General features: G+C 40.4%; 3 protein-coding genes across 7 annotated transcripts in view; 1 reads left to right on the forward strand and 2 right to left on the reverse strand.

Annotated features, from left to right (window-relative positions):
* The window catches only part of FBXL13 (F-box and leucine rich repeat protein 13), a 92582-nt gene extending 91911 nt beyond the window's left edge, over positions 1–671 (reverse strand). Inside the window, exon 1 of the mRNA XM_054800998.1 lies at positions 474–671. Within this exon, the coding sequence (XP_054656973.1) occupies positions 474–548 (75 nt within the window). The 5' untranslated portion in view covers positions 549–671. The remainder of the gene's footprint in view (positions 1–473) is intronic.
* Positions 1–15316, forward strand: ARMC10 (armadillo repeat containing 10). 3 transcript variants are annotated; one of them, XM_054801062.1, is made up of 7 exons: positions 1–65; positions 2503–2564; positions 2895–3040; positions 4202–4336; positions 5665–5841; positions 6912–6983; positions 8490–9269. In XM_054801062.1, the coding sequence occupies exons 2-7, from the start codon at positions 2558–2560 to the stop codon at positions 8742–8744; spliced, it is 792 nt and encodes a 263-aa protein (XP_054657037.1). In that variant the 5' UTR covers positions 1–65; positions 2503–2557; the 3' UTR covers positions 8745–9269. The 3 variants fall into 3 exon arrangements, with proteins under 3 accessions (XP_054657037.1, XP_054657042.1, XP_054657034.1); XM_054801067.1 differs by lacking the exons at positions 1–65; positions 2503–2564; positions 8490–9269 and adding exons at positions 1387–1659; positions 14168–15316; XM_054801059.1 differs by lacking the exons at positions 1–65; positions 2503–2564 and adding an exon at positions 1391–1659.
* Positions 11752–16147, reverse strand: part of NAPEPLD (N-acyl phosphatidylethanolamine phospholipase D) — a 23117-nt gene continuing 18721 nt past the window's right edge. For all 3 annotated transcript variants that reach the window (XM_054801020.1, XM_054801013.1, XM_054801026.1), the window contains exons 3-5: positions 15385–16031; positions 14254–14368; positions 11752–12887 (exon numbers count right to left, since the gene is read on the reverse strand). In XM_054801020.1, the coding sequence (XP_054656995.1) occupies positions 12762–12887; positions 14254–14368; positions 15385–16031 (888 nt within the window). In that variant the 3' untranslated portion in view covers positions 11752–12761. The remainder of the gene's footprint in view (positions 12888–14253; positions 14369–15384; positions 16032–16147) is intronic.

Genomic DNA, 16147 nt, shown 5'->3' on the forward strand with positions numbered 1-16147 from the left:
GGGTATGAAATACCCTGGCCAAGGCTGAGGGACCCAACGAGCCGGTACCGGGGCACTGCCGAGGGGTACGGGGGACCCTTCGGGGGATGCTCGTCGCCTCCCTCCCACGGATGCTACCGGGGGAGTTTGCGGTCCCACCGGCTCCAGTAAGGACCAGGCTGACCGACCAGCGAGGACGACCGGCCGGGTTATGGACGGCCAGGGCCGGCTCAGAGGCCTGCCTCCCCCACCCCGCCGGGGGCCGGCCTCCCCCCAGGGGCTGCCACGGCGCAGCCAGACACCGCCGCACTCGGGACGTCCCTTCCCGCCGTCCGCCAACGGCAGCGCCTGCGCAGAAAGCGGTGGCGCGGGCCAGGGCCAGGGCGGTTGTTGGTGGTCCCGGGGGGAAGGGAGGGGGCCGTTTCCCGCTGCTCCCTATGGAGGGGGACGGCGAGGCATCAGCCGCCCACCTTCGCGGGGTTTGCTGCCGTTACCTCGTAGACGTCGAGGAGGTTGTGGCGGCTGAAGTAAGCTCGGAGCTCGGCGCTCACGGTCCCGAGGGACGCCATGGTGGCGCTGGGCCCGGCTGCGGCGGCGGTCGCGTAGCAACGGGCCCGCGGCCTGGAGCTGCCCGGGCCGAGGCGTCCCGCGGTCCCCGCTGCCGCCCTGCGCGGCACTGGCAGCCGGCTGGGACGGGCACCTTGTCCCTGCCTCACAGACAGCCTGCTCCCCGCTCCCCATCGAGTGGAGCAAGGAGCAGTAGCAAGGCTTTCACGTACTAAGAGGCAGAGAGGAGTATCTACCGATTAGCTGCTCGGAGTGGTCCCAGAGAGTCCCTCCAGCCCCGCACTACCACGATTTCCTTGCCAATGCTTCGGCTCCCCACCCTAGCCTGATTTCCAACCGAGTGAAGCGCTACCGGTGTTTTCTGCCGGCACCGGTGCCCACCGCGGGGGCCCAGCACATTTGGCAGACGCTGGGTGTCTGAACGGGCAGCAGGTAAATGGCACTGAGAGAGCATGGCCTTGCGTTAGTGTTTAAAGCCAACAAGCACAGGCAGCACTAGCAGGGTAAGGATTGGGTCAGCAGGTATACGCACCCCTGAGGCAAATACTGCTGTATTTTGTTAAAACTTCAAATAGTTTTTTTAGAGGGGTTGTATGTGGTCTAATTAATGTCTTTATTATAAATAGCTTAGTAGCTGTAATAAAGTGCATTTGTATTTTCCTCCCGGGTTGGAGCAGCCTTCCCGAAGGGGAGGCCCGTTCCGGTGCGCGTTGCAGGCGGTCAGGCTGGCGCGGGGCCGCGGGTTATTTTTCCCTTTAAACCAAAAGCTGCATCGCACCGTCGCTACGTGGGTCTGCGCTGCCTCCCAGCAGGCTGAGGGCCCTCTAGCGCCACACACGGCGCTGGCGGGTCGGCACCCCGAGAGTCCCCCGGCTGGGTAGAGCCCCAGGGCTCGGCTGCAGCAGGGAAGGGGGGCCCGGAGCTGAGCCGCGCCGGATGGGGCGGTGGCTTCCGCGGCAGCGGCCGGGGAAATGGGGGAGCCGCGGGGGGCGGCGGTGAGAGCGGCGGCCATCGTACTCGGGGCGGGCGCCTGCTACTGCCTCTGGCGGCTGGCGGCGGGCGGCCGGCGGGGACAGCGGGCTGCGGCCGGGGCCGCCCGGGGCCCGCCGTCAGGTGAGGCGCAGGGCGGGCGGGTCGCCGCTGCCTGGCTGCAGGCCGAGCGGCCGGGCCTCCGCTGTGCCGGTGAACGCGGAGGAGGCCCCGCGCAGCCGCGGCGGGGTCCGCGGGGTTGCTGCCCGCGCCTCTGGATGTGGCCTCCGCGACAGCTGCTCCCGGCCTGAGGGGGTACCGCTGGGCTGCTTACCGGCCCGCCAGTAGCCGTGCCACGTTTTGAAACGTCTCTAGAGCATGTTTGATCTTTTTAAAAAAAGCTTAATTTATTTAAGTCCCCTAAAGCATATCCAATCAGTGTATTTACTTAATGGGCTGATTTGTGTTCCCCCTATAATTCAAAGCTAAACAAAGTGTTTAGATGAGGATGAGATGAGGATAAAAACCAGTTTTGTTTTTCAAGCTAGCTTTTGGATTGTCATAATTAACTTTGACCTCTTTTTTCCCCAAAGAATACTATGATGTGTGCTTGATGAGGTGGTGGAAGCAAATATGTGGAATTATAAAGGACTGGTTAGCTTCTCAAAAGTAATCTCAATTCATCTCTGACTAGTCCAGTAGTCATAGATCAGGTCTTCAGGCTATTAAGCTAGCTAAATAGCTGTGCCTCCAACCTGGCTGTAAATGGTCTTTGATGGCATTTGTGTCACCCTTTTATGAAAGCCAGGTACTCCATAACATCGTTCTGACTCAGAAGGTGCCTTCCTCAGGTGGTTTAGTTATGTCATTCTTAACATTGTGGCTGTTACTTCGTCAAAGGACCTCAGGGTACTAGCAAAACATTATTATCATAATTTCTGGAAGCAGCAGTCTGCGAGTCAGAAGTTTTATTTTCTTTTCCTACAGCATCCAGACAGATTTCCACATTTCCGTTGGAGCAACACAAGGAAAAAAAATTACTATGTTTGGTGAATATTCCTAATAATTTTGATGGGGAGGTTCACTGTTGGTTAACCAAAGAGTAACATACATCAAGCTCTTATTATGTATTCCTTTTATTTTCTACTTTGAAAAGAGGTATTTGGAGGACTTGGGGAAAAAAGGAGGGAAGTCTGGCTGTTGTAAAACACAATCCTTTTGTCATGATATGATGGTTGGGTACAATCAAACTTAGAATAATGCATCCTACAACTGAGCGCTAAACCTCAGCTTTGTTAAAAAAAAAAAAAAAGTTAAGTGGTAACTAAGTGAAATGTCTCAAACTTGGTATCAAGTATTTCATTTTTAAATGCTGACAGACAACAGTCCTCCAGTGTCAACCCATATCATGGATGCCGATGCTCTACAGAAACTTATTCATTTGCTCCAGGCCACAGATGATCCATTAATTCAAGAGCAAGTTTTAATCACTCTCGGCAACAGTGCTGCCTTCTGTGTAAATCAAGTAAGTATTGTTCTGTAGAAAACAACAGTGTTCCAATACCAGGCAGTATGGAGAGGTGCTGTTTTGCTGAAGAGTGACACAGGACTGAGAGCTACAATAGCTTGTGTTCTAAAATCTGTTTTATGTCTATGCCTTAATTTCTGCTAGATCAAATATTATTATTTACCAGTTTCACAAAATTTATCTAAGCTTGATGTTTGTACAACTTTAAGTCTGTACAGAGTTCTATATTTTCAAAGTGCTGTAAATACCTTTATATCTTTTGTTGCTTGCAGTCATGTTAATGAAAGGGTTGAATTGAAGCAGGGTTAAATAATTTCAGGTTCAGATGTGAAATTTACTGAGATAATTTAAACTAATCTTTTTATCTTTACAACTTTGTATGCAATTTACATCTTGGCAACTTTACAACTATCCAGGACTCTTCAAATCAATTGGAAATATGATGCAGAAAAACTTTGAGCAGGATGCAGATTTTCATGCCTTTATAAAGGTTTAACCTCCAGGGTCCCACCCTTTTTTATCTTTTGTTGTTTTCCTTTTCGTATGGTACTTCTGACAGCTGTCTATTCTGGCTTCTCAAAACTTTTTTTTTTATATAAATCTCTCAGAACAGAATGTAACTGAATCCTAAGGCCCATTGGCCCATTTTTCGTTGTCTTGAAAACAGTACATGTTTTTTTCAGTGATGGTTAGAGTCTAAGTGAGAAAGATTTTAAAAAAAAAAGAAATGTAATGGAAAAGAAAGATACAGTTTTGGAACTTATAATAACATAAAGCTGCATCTTGAAATTCTGTTCTGTTCAGTCAGGGCTTTTAGGTAGTATGACCTGCCTCAGCTATTCTATAAACTCATTATGCAATAATTACCTTTGATTCTTTATAATCTAAAATGCTTTAAGCATGCTTTGCAGGACAAATTTTAAAAGTGTCATGCCATTGTCAAATAATGTCAAAAAATACTTTGGCCCTAAGCAGTACTATTCCTAATTTCAATGGAAGCAATAAAGCAGTATCGGCTAACACTCTAAACAGAGTAGTCTGTTCTGGAAGTCTTCATTCACACATTCCATTTGCATTAAAATGGAAATTTTGAGGAAAGCCTTCAGCGTTTAATTTAAAATTGTAATAAGCTTGTTAAATATCTGTTTTATATTTCAGGATATAATCCGAAATTTGGATGGCCTTTCTGTTATTGGAGGGATGCTCTCCGACTGCATTGCCAAAGTTAAAGAAAAAGCATTAAATGCACTTAATAATTTGAGTATGAATATTAAAAATCAAGAGGAGATACAGGTAAGTTTCTTAAAGGGAAAAATCAAAGTAATTGAGACAGAGGAGATAGTACAGGGCTTTCAGCATATTTGTTAAATACAAGCCAGGATGCCAAAATGTTTTGAGGTTAGACCTACAAGTCAGCAGATCTGGATGATCTGTGCGTCCTGAGGCCAAAAGGATAACATAAAAATGCATTGCATCACTGACACCTTTTTTAAAAGAGAGCTAGGAAACTAGGCGGTTCGTGTTCAGCTTTCACCAAATGCTATTAAACAGAGATTGCACTGCTAAGTTTATAGTAAAATTATGTGAGGCAATATGATTTCCAAACATGTCCAGAACATCAGCAGTGCTTGTTTAATAAGATGGATTGCAGACTGAACTTAGCGTGATTCCTTAGGCAAGGGAGAAGTAAACAGTAATTGATCCCCTGGGTTTGTATAAGACCAATTTTTCCGGGTGATCATTTCATCTGAAAAGAATTGTGTGTAATAACAGTAACAAGTCTCACTGGTAAATATAGAAGATGGTATGGATGTGAAAAGACCAGCCATCAAATATGCATCCACTTTTGATATTATCAGATTAATCAATAGATCAAGAAGTGACCAAGCAGTGAGCTGATGCAGATTTAAAGATTTTTTACTATTTTTTTCATTAGCTTGATAAAAAGGCAGTTCAACTGTACATGGTAGTTTGCAGCATCTTGAGCTCTGAGCAACGTTTTTAAAGTAGTGCTTGCCAACAGCAAATATTTCTAGAGGCATATAGGTAGAAAAGTACTCCTTTGGTAAAGGCAAAGTAACTTTTTTCTTAGTTGGGACTCCCAAGATCTATTGTATAGTGTCATCCAGAAGAAAATTTGGTCAAAAGTAGTTGTTAATGTCAGTTGTCATCACTGTACCTGAGGAGTACTCCAGTGAACGGGCCACACGGTTAGAAGAAAGGATGTCATTCCAAGACTTGTCCTTAGCTTGTTCTCAACATTTAAGACAGTGGTTGCTGTAAGTGATTTTTTAAAATAACTCCTTAAAGCAAATGTGCTAGTTCTGAGATGGAGTCAAAGCAGCTTGGGTTTTCAGAACAATTTATGCTTCAGGAAGGTTAGTGAGCATAACTCTGTGTAAGGTCTGCTTCTATCATGCCAACAGAATGTTTAAATATATTCAAAACTAAACAAAAAAGTACTTGTTTTCATGAACCTTCATCAGGTTATATATTCAGCCAGCAGTGTTCAAGAGGTATTTATGCTACTGTGGCTAGGACACTGATGCTACTTGTGAATAGAAAATCTGCTTGTATCAAAAAATGTCTTCTCTTTTTATCTCCTTCCCTTTTTCCCCCAGGTGTATATTACGCAAGTTTGTAGGAACGTTGAGTCAGCTCCCCTGAACTCGGAACTGCAGCTAGCTGGACTCAGATTGTTGACAAATATGTCTGTTACCAGTGACTACCACCATAAGATGGTAAACTCAATTCCGTGCTTTCTTCATTTGCTTGCAGAAGGAACTGAAAGGACACAGGTACTGGGTAGTGTATTCTTACAAACCTTTTACGAAGCTGCTTTACTTGCCTCCTTTTTACTGTTTTTGTAAAATGGTTTAGACTGTACTTAGAAAATCAAATATTCATTAATGATAGCAGATATTACATAAAATCCGTAAAATATGGATCTATATTACTTTCTCGGTGTAAATTCAGGAAGAGGGGAGAAAGGGAATCTTGATAGTGGAACCGTTGGGCTAGAGCTTTAGCAAACCAGTGCTGTGCGCACTGCTATTGTCCTGTGCCTCTGCTATAGCAACTCCAGAATTCTCTTCTGCTTGCTAAACATTGCTACTGCATCACAGAGCAAGGAGGATCTGCATGAGAAAGGCTTCACTGATGCATGAATCTCTCCAGGGAAACATGCCAAGTAGTGATAACCTAAGTTACAGGTTTCTGTTCCCTTATGGTTATTACATCTCTTGCAACAATCTCTTGCAAATGACTGCAGTGGGAAATTGTGCTTATTTGTGCATTATTGTAATATTGATAGAAGAGAAAAGCTTCAAACAGGGACCAAATTCAGCATTTATTCAAGATGTCACAGTACCATCAATATCAATGTACTTAGATCAAAACTAGTTTTCCAGAACACAAATTTCCACTAAACATAGCAGACTTATTTTACTTCAGTACAATAAGTAGCATTTGGCCTTTTCCTAATGTTTAATTAAAAGATTAGTGTGACAATGTCCAGGAGAGTACAAAGGTGTATTTGTATTTGCTTCTGATTGCATTTTAAATATAGTACTTAACTATCCACTGTGTATTTTAAAATATTCCGTATTTTGCCTACTGTGAGTTGTTTATAGATCTTGCCTTACTCAGTTTAAGGCAAACTGAATTTGCTTCTAAAATATCTATACTTATTACATACATTCTAGTGAGTCCATAAGCTCTGTTTTTTTCCTATACCAAAGACTGTAGTGCACAACTCAGGATGTTCTACCTTTTCTTCTCTAACTCAACACTGACATTATTGATGCCCATTACTGCTGTACTTACTGCTTTTGGAGCCTGCAGTGAACTTGTATGTTCCTCATTTCAGATTCAAGTTTTGAAGGTACTTGTGAACTTATCTGCAAACCCAGCCATGGCAAGACATCTTCTCAGAGCTCAAGTAAGGTGTAGATATGTGCATGCATTTGAAGAATTTTCATGTATTAGAAGTATATAAACAACTCCAGAGTAAAATTCTAGGAAGTACCTGGTTAAAATTAGTAGATAGAAATCTACGTTCTTTCACAAGCTGGTCTTCTTCCAGAGCAGATACTGTACTTCAGAGGGAGGGTCATAGGGCCTGAGGACTTGAAGACAGTTGGTCATACTTCCTATGTACCATTCCAAATAATGAGGGACATGCAGAGGCCTGTTCTCACCTTCCCTTCCCACCAAAGGGGCAGTACCATGAACTTTGGTGTGTAATATTCAGTGTACCTTGGTAAGTTTCAAAAACAAACCCAAAACCTCATTTCCAGACATGCAGCCAGTCTGTAGAATCATGGAATAGTTTGGGTTGGAAGGGACCTCAAAGATCATTTAGTTCCAACCCCCCTGCCATGGGCAGGGACACCCTCCACTAGACCAGGTTGCCCAAAGCCCCATCCAACCTGGCCTTGAACACTTCCACGGAGGGGACATCCACAGCTTCTCTGGGCAACCTGTTCCAGTGCCTCAATGGATTTCTTTCTAATATCTAATCTAAATCTACCCTCTTTTAGTTTAAAGCCATTACCCCTTGTCCTGTCACTACACTCCCTGATAGAGTCCCTCTCCATCCTTTCTGTAGCCCCCTTCAGGTACTGGAAGGCTGAAGACCAGGAACAAATGTCAAAACCAACCAGTATTGTAAATGATCCTTCTCAACAGCTGTTTCTATAGCTAACATACTGTACCTAAGGAGACCAAATTCCATGGAAATCCCCACCCCTTTCTCAAATGCAACCATAAAAGTGAACTTTCCCTGTGCATTTACTAATATCTTCATGGAGAACTTGATCAGACATTAGCCACTGCTGGCCTGGCATACAGGTTTATTTCAGTTACAGCCTTTCCTTACACCAAAACAGGGAGTCAGGGCTGGAATAGTGCTGCATCCTCCTCTCTCCCCAAAGCAAGTTTCTTAAGACATGCAGTGGCTTTTATATTTGAGCTATCGGCCGTGAGCAAAGCTAGTCTAGCTACTACCAGTTTTTCATAATTAAAATGAAATTAGGGTAGCTAAATATTCAGTTCTGTGTTAAAAGTGTGTCCTTTTCTCATTTATCAGATGTGTTAATATAAAAACATTCCAATCACTGCAGAGGGCAAAAGCAACGTTACTGAGAAGGAAAGCAGACCCTCTCTTCCAAATGGGAATTTTCCAGACAGCCGCATTTTGGAGGTTGAAAGTACAAAGCATTTATTAGCCTGTGATGCACAAGCCAGTCTTTTCTAAAGAGGAAATGTGCCTGCAGTGCAAGTTTCTGGCATGCTTTCACAGCATGTGGAGTTCTGGTATTTCATAGGGTTTCTGATTTCCATGGTTTAGGTGCAGATCTTTTTTTTCCCATTTTTTTAAAGTTAGATTTAGTTACATGTACTTACTGCTGGCGATTAAGTATGGATTATTTCTTGAACATCGTAGGTGCCATCATTGCTGTTACTTTTCGACAACTGTGTAAACCGAGATATTCTGCTTAGAGCCCTGGCATTTGCAGCAAACTTGAAAAAAACCATGAATGATGAAGATGGCACCATGATTCAGGACCAATACAGTGAAGGTTCAATTTTCTTTACGTTCTGCAGGGACTCTACCCAATTCGCACAGAAACTGGCATCTTTGTTGCATCACCCTGATACCGAAGTGAAAGAGCAAGTTGTGAGAATATTAACACAATAGGTTTTTTAAAAAAAAAAAAAAAGACTGCCCTGATGAAAATATCTAATCTTAAGAATGCTATGCTAAAACAAACACAAACAGCAAACAATAAACCAACCAAAAAATACTGAATACTACCATATTACTAGGCAAAATCAGTTACTACAAAGGAGAATGCAATGTATTTAATATAGAGAGCATAACAGATACTAATGTATTTTTTTTTTTTTTACAAGCGAGATAAAAGCAATAGCTTAATTGGTACCAAGAAACCACTGTACAGCTGGTACCTGTACACAGAGGGGGAGGAATAGTTTAAAACGTGAAAACTTTCATATGTACAGTGAACATTTTAAATGGATGAGTAAAGTGAATCAAAATACTTTTCTTAATGTCAAAGACTTTTTGTTGCCTTAAGTATTTGCAGCTGTTGAATAAATGGTGCATTAAAGATCAGAGATAAGGCATTTACATTTTATTGATCTGATATCTACTAAATGGGTGCAGGCAAGTTTTGTAAAATATTAAATAAAACTAATACCAAACTATCACTGGCTTCCTACAAAATTAATTTTCAATGAAAACTGCATATTAAAGTTACCCAGCCTATGTTTTTTCACCTTACCTGCATGCAATACATTCTAAAACTACATTCTCATAGGCTTAGTATACCCATTGCATTTAGCCAAATGGCAGTGAGTGCAGTTAACCACAACCCTGCAAGGTTTGTACACTTGAAGAAAAATCAAAAGGCTTTTATCTTGCTTTGAAAGTGTCACTTTAAGGAAAACATACATATTTTTCAAAATATTTGGAGTCAGAGATTATCTGCAACTGCAGTTCAACATTCTCATCTTCATAAAAAAAGTCTACAAGAGCAGTATCATACACAGTTTTGTGAAAGCTTACAGCCTGCTTTTCTTGGAGAGCTTTACTCCTTTTTCTCTGCAACTGGAGCATCATTGGAATAAGTGCTTCTGCTGAGTTAGCCCCCATGAAGTTTTAGTCATCAGTCCAGCGTTAATTCAAAATGAAGTGGAATACATATAAACATCATTGTAAAAGAACCTGAAGGAAGTTTCATGGATGAACATAAAACATACTAGGAAACACTTCACACTAAAACAAGACTGCTAAAACTTCCTGAACACATCATCATGAAGTAAAAGGTGTCAGATGTAAAGGCTAGAAAACAAGTTTTCCACCTTGTACCATTTTTCTAAACTGTGTGCTTCATCTTTCTAAGTTAATCTACCCATTCTGCTCTTAGTAAAATACTACTCTCTCCTCTTTCTGTAATTCAATAGACACTTTATTTTCAGTAGGCGACTTTACAAATAGCTAAAACTGCAAGAAAAATGTGACCTTGAAAATACCACCTGTCAATGCCCTGATCAATACAGGGTAAAGATACGTGTATCTACTTCACCTACATAGGTAGTTTAACTCATCAGGAATACAATTAAGGCAGAAATAGAAGCTGGCATGATTCCCAGTCAGAACCCTGACAATCACTGCATTGACACTGAACTTCCCTTTCTCCTTCCCACTGCTCCAGAAACACTTCATTTTGTAATAAGCAAATTACATTATGATCACTTAATGTTTTGCCACTTTTTGTAAATTTAATTTTTTTCTATTCTGTGTTTAACAAAAACAAAGGCTAGGTCAGACACGAAGAATTCACCAATCCCACCTTTCTCTTCTGACAAGAACTTAGACTAAGTATATCCAATACATGTGGTTTTTTAAGCTCAGCAACAGAGATGTCTAGGTATCCCCCTCCATGTACTCCAACCTGAGTTTGTCAAATACCATTTTTTGATAATTAAAGTTGATCTCTCGTCCTTTGCTTTGACAGCTGACAGAAACAAGTGACCATTGTCCCCTTTTCTAAAAATACACAAAAGCTTGTGACAGTGTTGTCTTGGTCATCTTTTTCTGGTCTAGAAAGACCTATTTTTAAGTGCTTTCTTCAGAGAACAATCCTATTGAGACGTTTCGAAATCATGCAAGACTCTCCAAAGTGTCTTCACATAAGTGTGCCTAATTTTTTAATCCTCCACCCCACACTTCAGATGGAATCTTACCAGCACCAAGCAAAGCGGAAGTCACTGTTTTACGTACAAATGCTGTGAATTAATAGATCCAAACCAAAATGTATGATGTTACTGACATTCAGTCTCTGATTTTATAAGTCAGTACTTCTCTGCTATGTGGCTGCTTATCTAGGTTATTCTGTATTTTAGTTTCATTCTTTCTTTCTAAAGTAAGAACTTTCTAAAGTTCTAAAGTCTATTGATGACTTTGAAAACTAAAAAAAAAAAAAAAAACAACCACACACCAACCAATTTTAACCATGTCCTTCAAAGTACTCAAAACATCCTGCAGCTTGGTATCCTCCAGAATATTATGACCATATAATGTGCATTATGTTACCCAAATCATTACTGAAGCTATTGCGTAAATATGAGGCCCAACAGAGATTTCATCTGAAATATCCTCCCAAAATCAACACTGAACAAAGGAGTAGTTTTAAACATGTTCTGGTGAATACATCTAGACCATACTAGAATTACCTTTTCAAATAAAGAAATATTTATGTTTGTCAGATATGAATCCCACCAAAGGAATATAAGCTGCTTTTTCTTCCATACAAGTGTAATCCTCTGTTCCAGAACCCTTCCTCAGCATGAACTCAGACTGATCTGTGCCTCCTTGTGCTGTTCTTTGTTGGTATTAAGATTTATAAGACTTCAAGGACTTCCCAATATAAATTTTTAAAAGATAACTGTCAACAGTTAAAAGATTACTTCAGTTTGCTCCTAGCATGAAATCTCATTAACTAGTTTTAATTAGTTGCCAGAAGTTGATGTCTTTAAATTGTCTTTTTTATTTATCTTCATGGAGTACGAACATAAAATGTAATGCACAGCAAGAGCAAAAAAATACATGTATCCTGTAGACCAAAACAAATCATGAACAAAAAAATGATTTGCCAATGAATTATGAAGGAGAACAACCACCCTTTTATTGGCAACAATAGGCTTTAATTCTGTAAATTAGCATGGCAAATTTGATACAGATACATTTAGCCAAGTTTTACGATACTGAACAGTGTTGTAATCTCTCATTCAACTTTAAAATTGTAGGGAAGCTATAAGAAAAAATACCACAGCCCTTGCTTAAGACTTTTCACTTTAAAAACAAACAAACAAACAATAATAGGCTAAGTCAATGCAAAGACAAGCGCCATTAAGGGTTTCTTCCATTTCATGTACTGCATTTGACAAAGTTATTTTAGACCCATTCAGGCCCAACTTAAAAATATTGACAAAACAATGAAAGTGCGCAGATACTCTGGCCAGCAGTAAGTTTTACACATCAATGATGCAATACTAAATTATCTCTCTAAAAGGCACGTTTCTTTAGATCACTGTAAAATTCAGCTTTTGTGGTTCGTCAGTATATGAAAATGTAGAAGCATTCAGTAAAATAATTATTTTACTGTGCTTGTGCTTTAATTAGACAGCTGTATTGGAAGACTCCACCCCACAAAACATACAGTGAAGCTATCAAGGTACAGGGCATAACCTGGAGATTAATGGCTAACAAGTGGGAGATGACATTCTAACAATGACTAATTCAAGTCAGCCATTAATTCTACGAATATGTCCTGTGCTGAGGTTATTATTGCTGTTGCAGATAAGATGAAGAGGTTTTTTTTTAAAAAAAAAAAAAAAAAATTATCAGTGGTGTACATAAGAGTTGAAACTGCAAGTTACTCCCAGACAGTATGTTATATATTAACCAGTTTTTAGATCACCTCTCAAAATTTATAAACAATATAACTAGTAAAATTCATCATGAAATCAGTATGCAAGTTTTAGTTCTGAAACTGACAAACCTGGCATCTAAAAATCCAATTCACTCAAAAAAAAAAAAAAAATCTACTTTGTAAGTACATCATGTTAATATTTGTAACATTAATTGCTAGTTCAAATCAAATGAGGCTTACAAGGAACTGCTACTGTTTCATTATTCAAACCCATCATTTGTACTCAAGTCCCGTGATTCTCCATGGTTTAAGACAAAGAAGTCGTCTTTTTTCAAGCCGTATCTTTCAAGAGCTTCATTCAGTTTAACTGGAGGATCCAAGTAATACTGGAAAAATAAGAATAATTATGAGGGAAAATATACCACTGCAGCATTTGGGGGAAAGAAAGAATATCACTGCCCTAAACAAGAAATGGTTTACATTTTAAACATTATTATTAAACATTGGGCAACGTAGTCTAGTTGAGGGTGTCCCTGCCCGCAGCAGGGGGGTTGGAACTAGATGATCTTTAAGGTCCCTTCCAATCCAAACCATTCTATGATTCTATGATTATCTAAAAAAGGAGGGTATGTATTTGTCAAATTAAACTGTTTGGTTTCATTTTCAGTTTTTAAACGATAAGAATGGTGATTTATAGTTGTAGAGTAACTAGCAAGGCACAACCTATCATCCAAAATTCAGTCGTCTTCCATGTGTTGAACTAGATCCCTTGGAGGCAGAACTAGGTGAGGAGGAAGTGTTAGCAGCTCAGCAGGTGGCGCTTTCTCTCGCGTAGTAAATCAGAGTCGTCAACTTTACTGTTCAAAAACTAGTGCCGCTTCGATGAGGTCCCCCCTGAGGTTACTTCATTGTATTTGCTACACTTCAGAAAAGGCATCATGAGGGAGAAATCATCCATTTTTTGTGCTGCTAAATACACAGCATTTGTACTGTGGGCACTAAGCGACACAGCTTATTAGAAGCATCGTGGATAGAAAATGTTATATCTGAGTTATATCAGGTGAACATAGCTAACATCCTCAGGACTGAGTTATAAGGTAAAGTGGTGCAAGTGATGCAAAGATGCAGTTGAAAAACAGCTACAAGACAAGGTGCATCAAAGTTGATGTATATACCTCCCTTTCGCTGCATTTTTAGTCACTGTTAAGGTACCTGGGTAACCTCCTTATTCGAACTGGGGACATGGGGAAGGGGGATTAAAAAATAAAAAACCAGCAACTCAGAATAACTCAGTTTTTCATATTCTTGCTGGTATTTAACTATGAATTAACCATTAAAAATACTACTAAATTTATTTCCTAGACATACATGATTAATAAATACTGTATTGACTCACAGGCATGCAATTCTTACTGTCTCCAAGTGATGCACCGCTGAGTTTACTTTTATTACTGCATATATGTCCCCACCTTTCAGGTTCCTCTGCTTTTGGATATCAGAAATCCTCCATATTTGTTGCAATAACTCCGTACTTTCAAATTAATCTTATCCATGGAATAATTTTATGTAATTGGTTATGAAAAGCTAAGCATTGCTTTTAACTGCAATACATATAGTAACGACTTTTCACTCATACAATGTTTACATTTTAAGTATACATTTACAGATACATAGGTTAAACGGCAAGAGCAAAGCTTCATTAATGACTGCGTACTTGGGAAATCTGAGCTCATGTAAAGTGTTGAAATTTACCTCATTTGCTAAAGCAAAAGTCCCCCAATGAATGGCTACAGACTTCTTTGCTTGAACATCAATATGGATTCTTACTGCTTCTTCAGGATCCACATGCTGGTATTTCATGAACCACCTACCAAAACACAAAGTCATTCTTTTGTGTCATCTAATTCAGTGCAAGATTTCTTCTTTATTTTCAATGGGTAAGTTGCAAAGAATCTAAAAAAAAAAATCTTAGCTCATGTAATCAAAAAAATTATGGAGCGTGTATGTCTGAACAACATACAGAACACTCAAAATCAACAAGCTGGAATATACGAAGATACCCGCAAAATAGCAGTTGATGTATTTCACTCCCCTTTTCAAACGTTTTTTTCTTATATATATACTAAGGACACATTATTGGTGCCTCAAGGCATTAAGGCCATAGATTTAAATCCATCCCTCAAAAAATTTCATGCTAGTGCCACACACCAAAAAGCGTGTGCTTCAGAAGACAGCCTAAAGGAACAGTGGTAAAGCAGAAGAGAGAACCTGGCAATTCTTAAAAGATATGGATTTTTACCACGTTATCCTGACTCCTATCTTCCTTTCCCAGCCCATACATGCTCTGCTTCCAGCATTATATCAGCATTATCATCTAAAAGTTTAGATACCTCATCATAAGTAGGATACAGATGCCTAAACACACAGATCTTTCACTCTATAAAGGATTCATCTTTATCTCCAGATAAGATGCAAAAACAGCGTAAAGACTGAAGCAAGAGAAAAATGCAGCAAATTGCATGCATCTAAATGGGTTGGATTAAGTGATGCTATTTCAGAAAGAAAGTCACAAAGTAATTCCAGATTTTTACTCAACATTTTTCACGGAAGAAAGTCAGCTGATTTATCCTTGCTGTGCATAAGACTGAAGAAAAAAAACTCTCCAAGAGCATCACACATACACAGACAAGCATCCTGGAGATTTCAGCTCCATCTTCCGATTCTCTGCTTTTTTTTTTTTTGTCACTCAGCAATTTCCTTCTTTTGCTTCTATATTCTGTTGTAAAATCTTAATAAAGTATACCTACAGTTTTTACTTCTGGGTGTATTTTTTTGTCATCAGTATATAATTTATGTATTTTAATCAAACTTTGATTTTCATACCTTGGCTCATAAGCTCCAATGGGGATGGCTGCAAGATCAAAAGGTCCAAACCTTTTACCTATCTGTTCAAAAGCAACACAATATCCAGTATCTCCTGAAAAGAAAAACCTATTCCAAGGTCCCAAGACAGACCAGCTGCCCCAAAGAACCTTGTTATCATCTGTCGCAGTCCTTTTGCACCAATGTTGAGAAGGGGTGAAGACAAAAGTTACCGCATCGTGACCAGGGACGCAGTTCTCTTCCCACCAATCCAATTCAATCACATTCTCACAACCGCATCTCTGCATCCAGTCCAAGAGCCCCAGAGGCACAAACCAGCGCAGCTCACTCCCGAAGCGTTCATTTAAACTCGTTACAGTGTTGTAGTCCAAATGATCGTAATGGGTGTGGCTGATCATGACTGCATCTATTCTGGGGAGCTGCTCTACTGTGCATGGAGGTCCTCGGAAGCGCTTGGGACCCATCAGCTGAGTAGGGGAAGCTCGCTGGCTGAAGATTGGGTCAGTGAGAAATACGAGTTCATCCATTTCCACCATAACTGAGGCATGTCCCAACCATGTGACTCGCATACCAGTTCCTGTCTTCCCAGCAAGTTCCGGCTTTTGCACAAAGTAAGGTTTTAACACTGGAAGCTCTTTATCAAGTTCCTAGCAAAAAAAGGACACAATATGCATGAGAGATTTCAGAATGTATTTGGCCATGGAACAAAAACTGCATACAAGGCACAAATCATCACAGTCAAAACTTGCATTTTGTTTATATT

Source organism: Grus americana, chromosome 1, assembly GCF_028858705.1.
Source record: "Grus americana isolate bGruAme1 chromosome 1, bGruAme1.mat, whole genome shotgun sequence".
Taxonomy (NCBI): domain Eukaryota; kingdom Metazoa; phylum Chordata; class Aves; order Gruiformes; family Gruidae; genus Grus; species Grus americana.

Coding starts and splice junctions, on each gene's coding strand:
- ARMC10 (XM_054801059.1), top strand. CDS start 1,518: ATGGGGGAGCCGCGGGGGGCGGCGGTGAGAGCGGCGGCCATCGTACTC. Junction 4,337..5,664: donor AAAATCAAGAGGAGATACAG/GTAAGTTTCTTA, acceptor TTTTTCCCCCAG/GTGTATATTACGCAAGTTTG. Junction 5,842..6,911: donor AAGGAACTGAAAGGACACAG/GTACTGGGTAGT, acceptor TCCTCATTTCAG/ATTCAAGTTTTGAAGGTACT.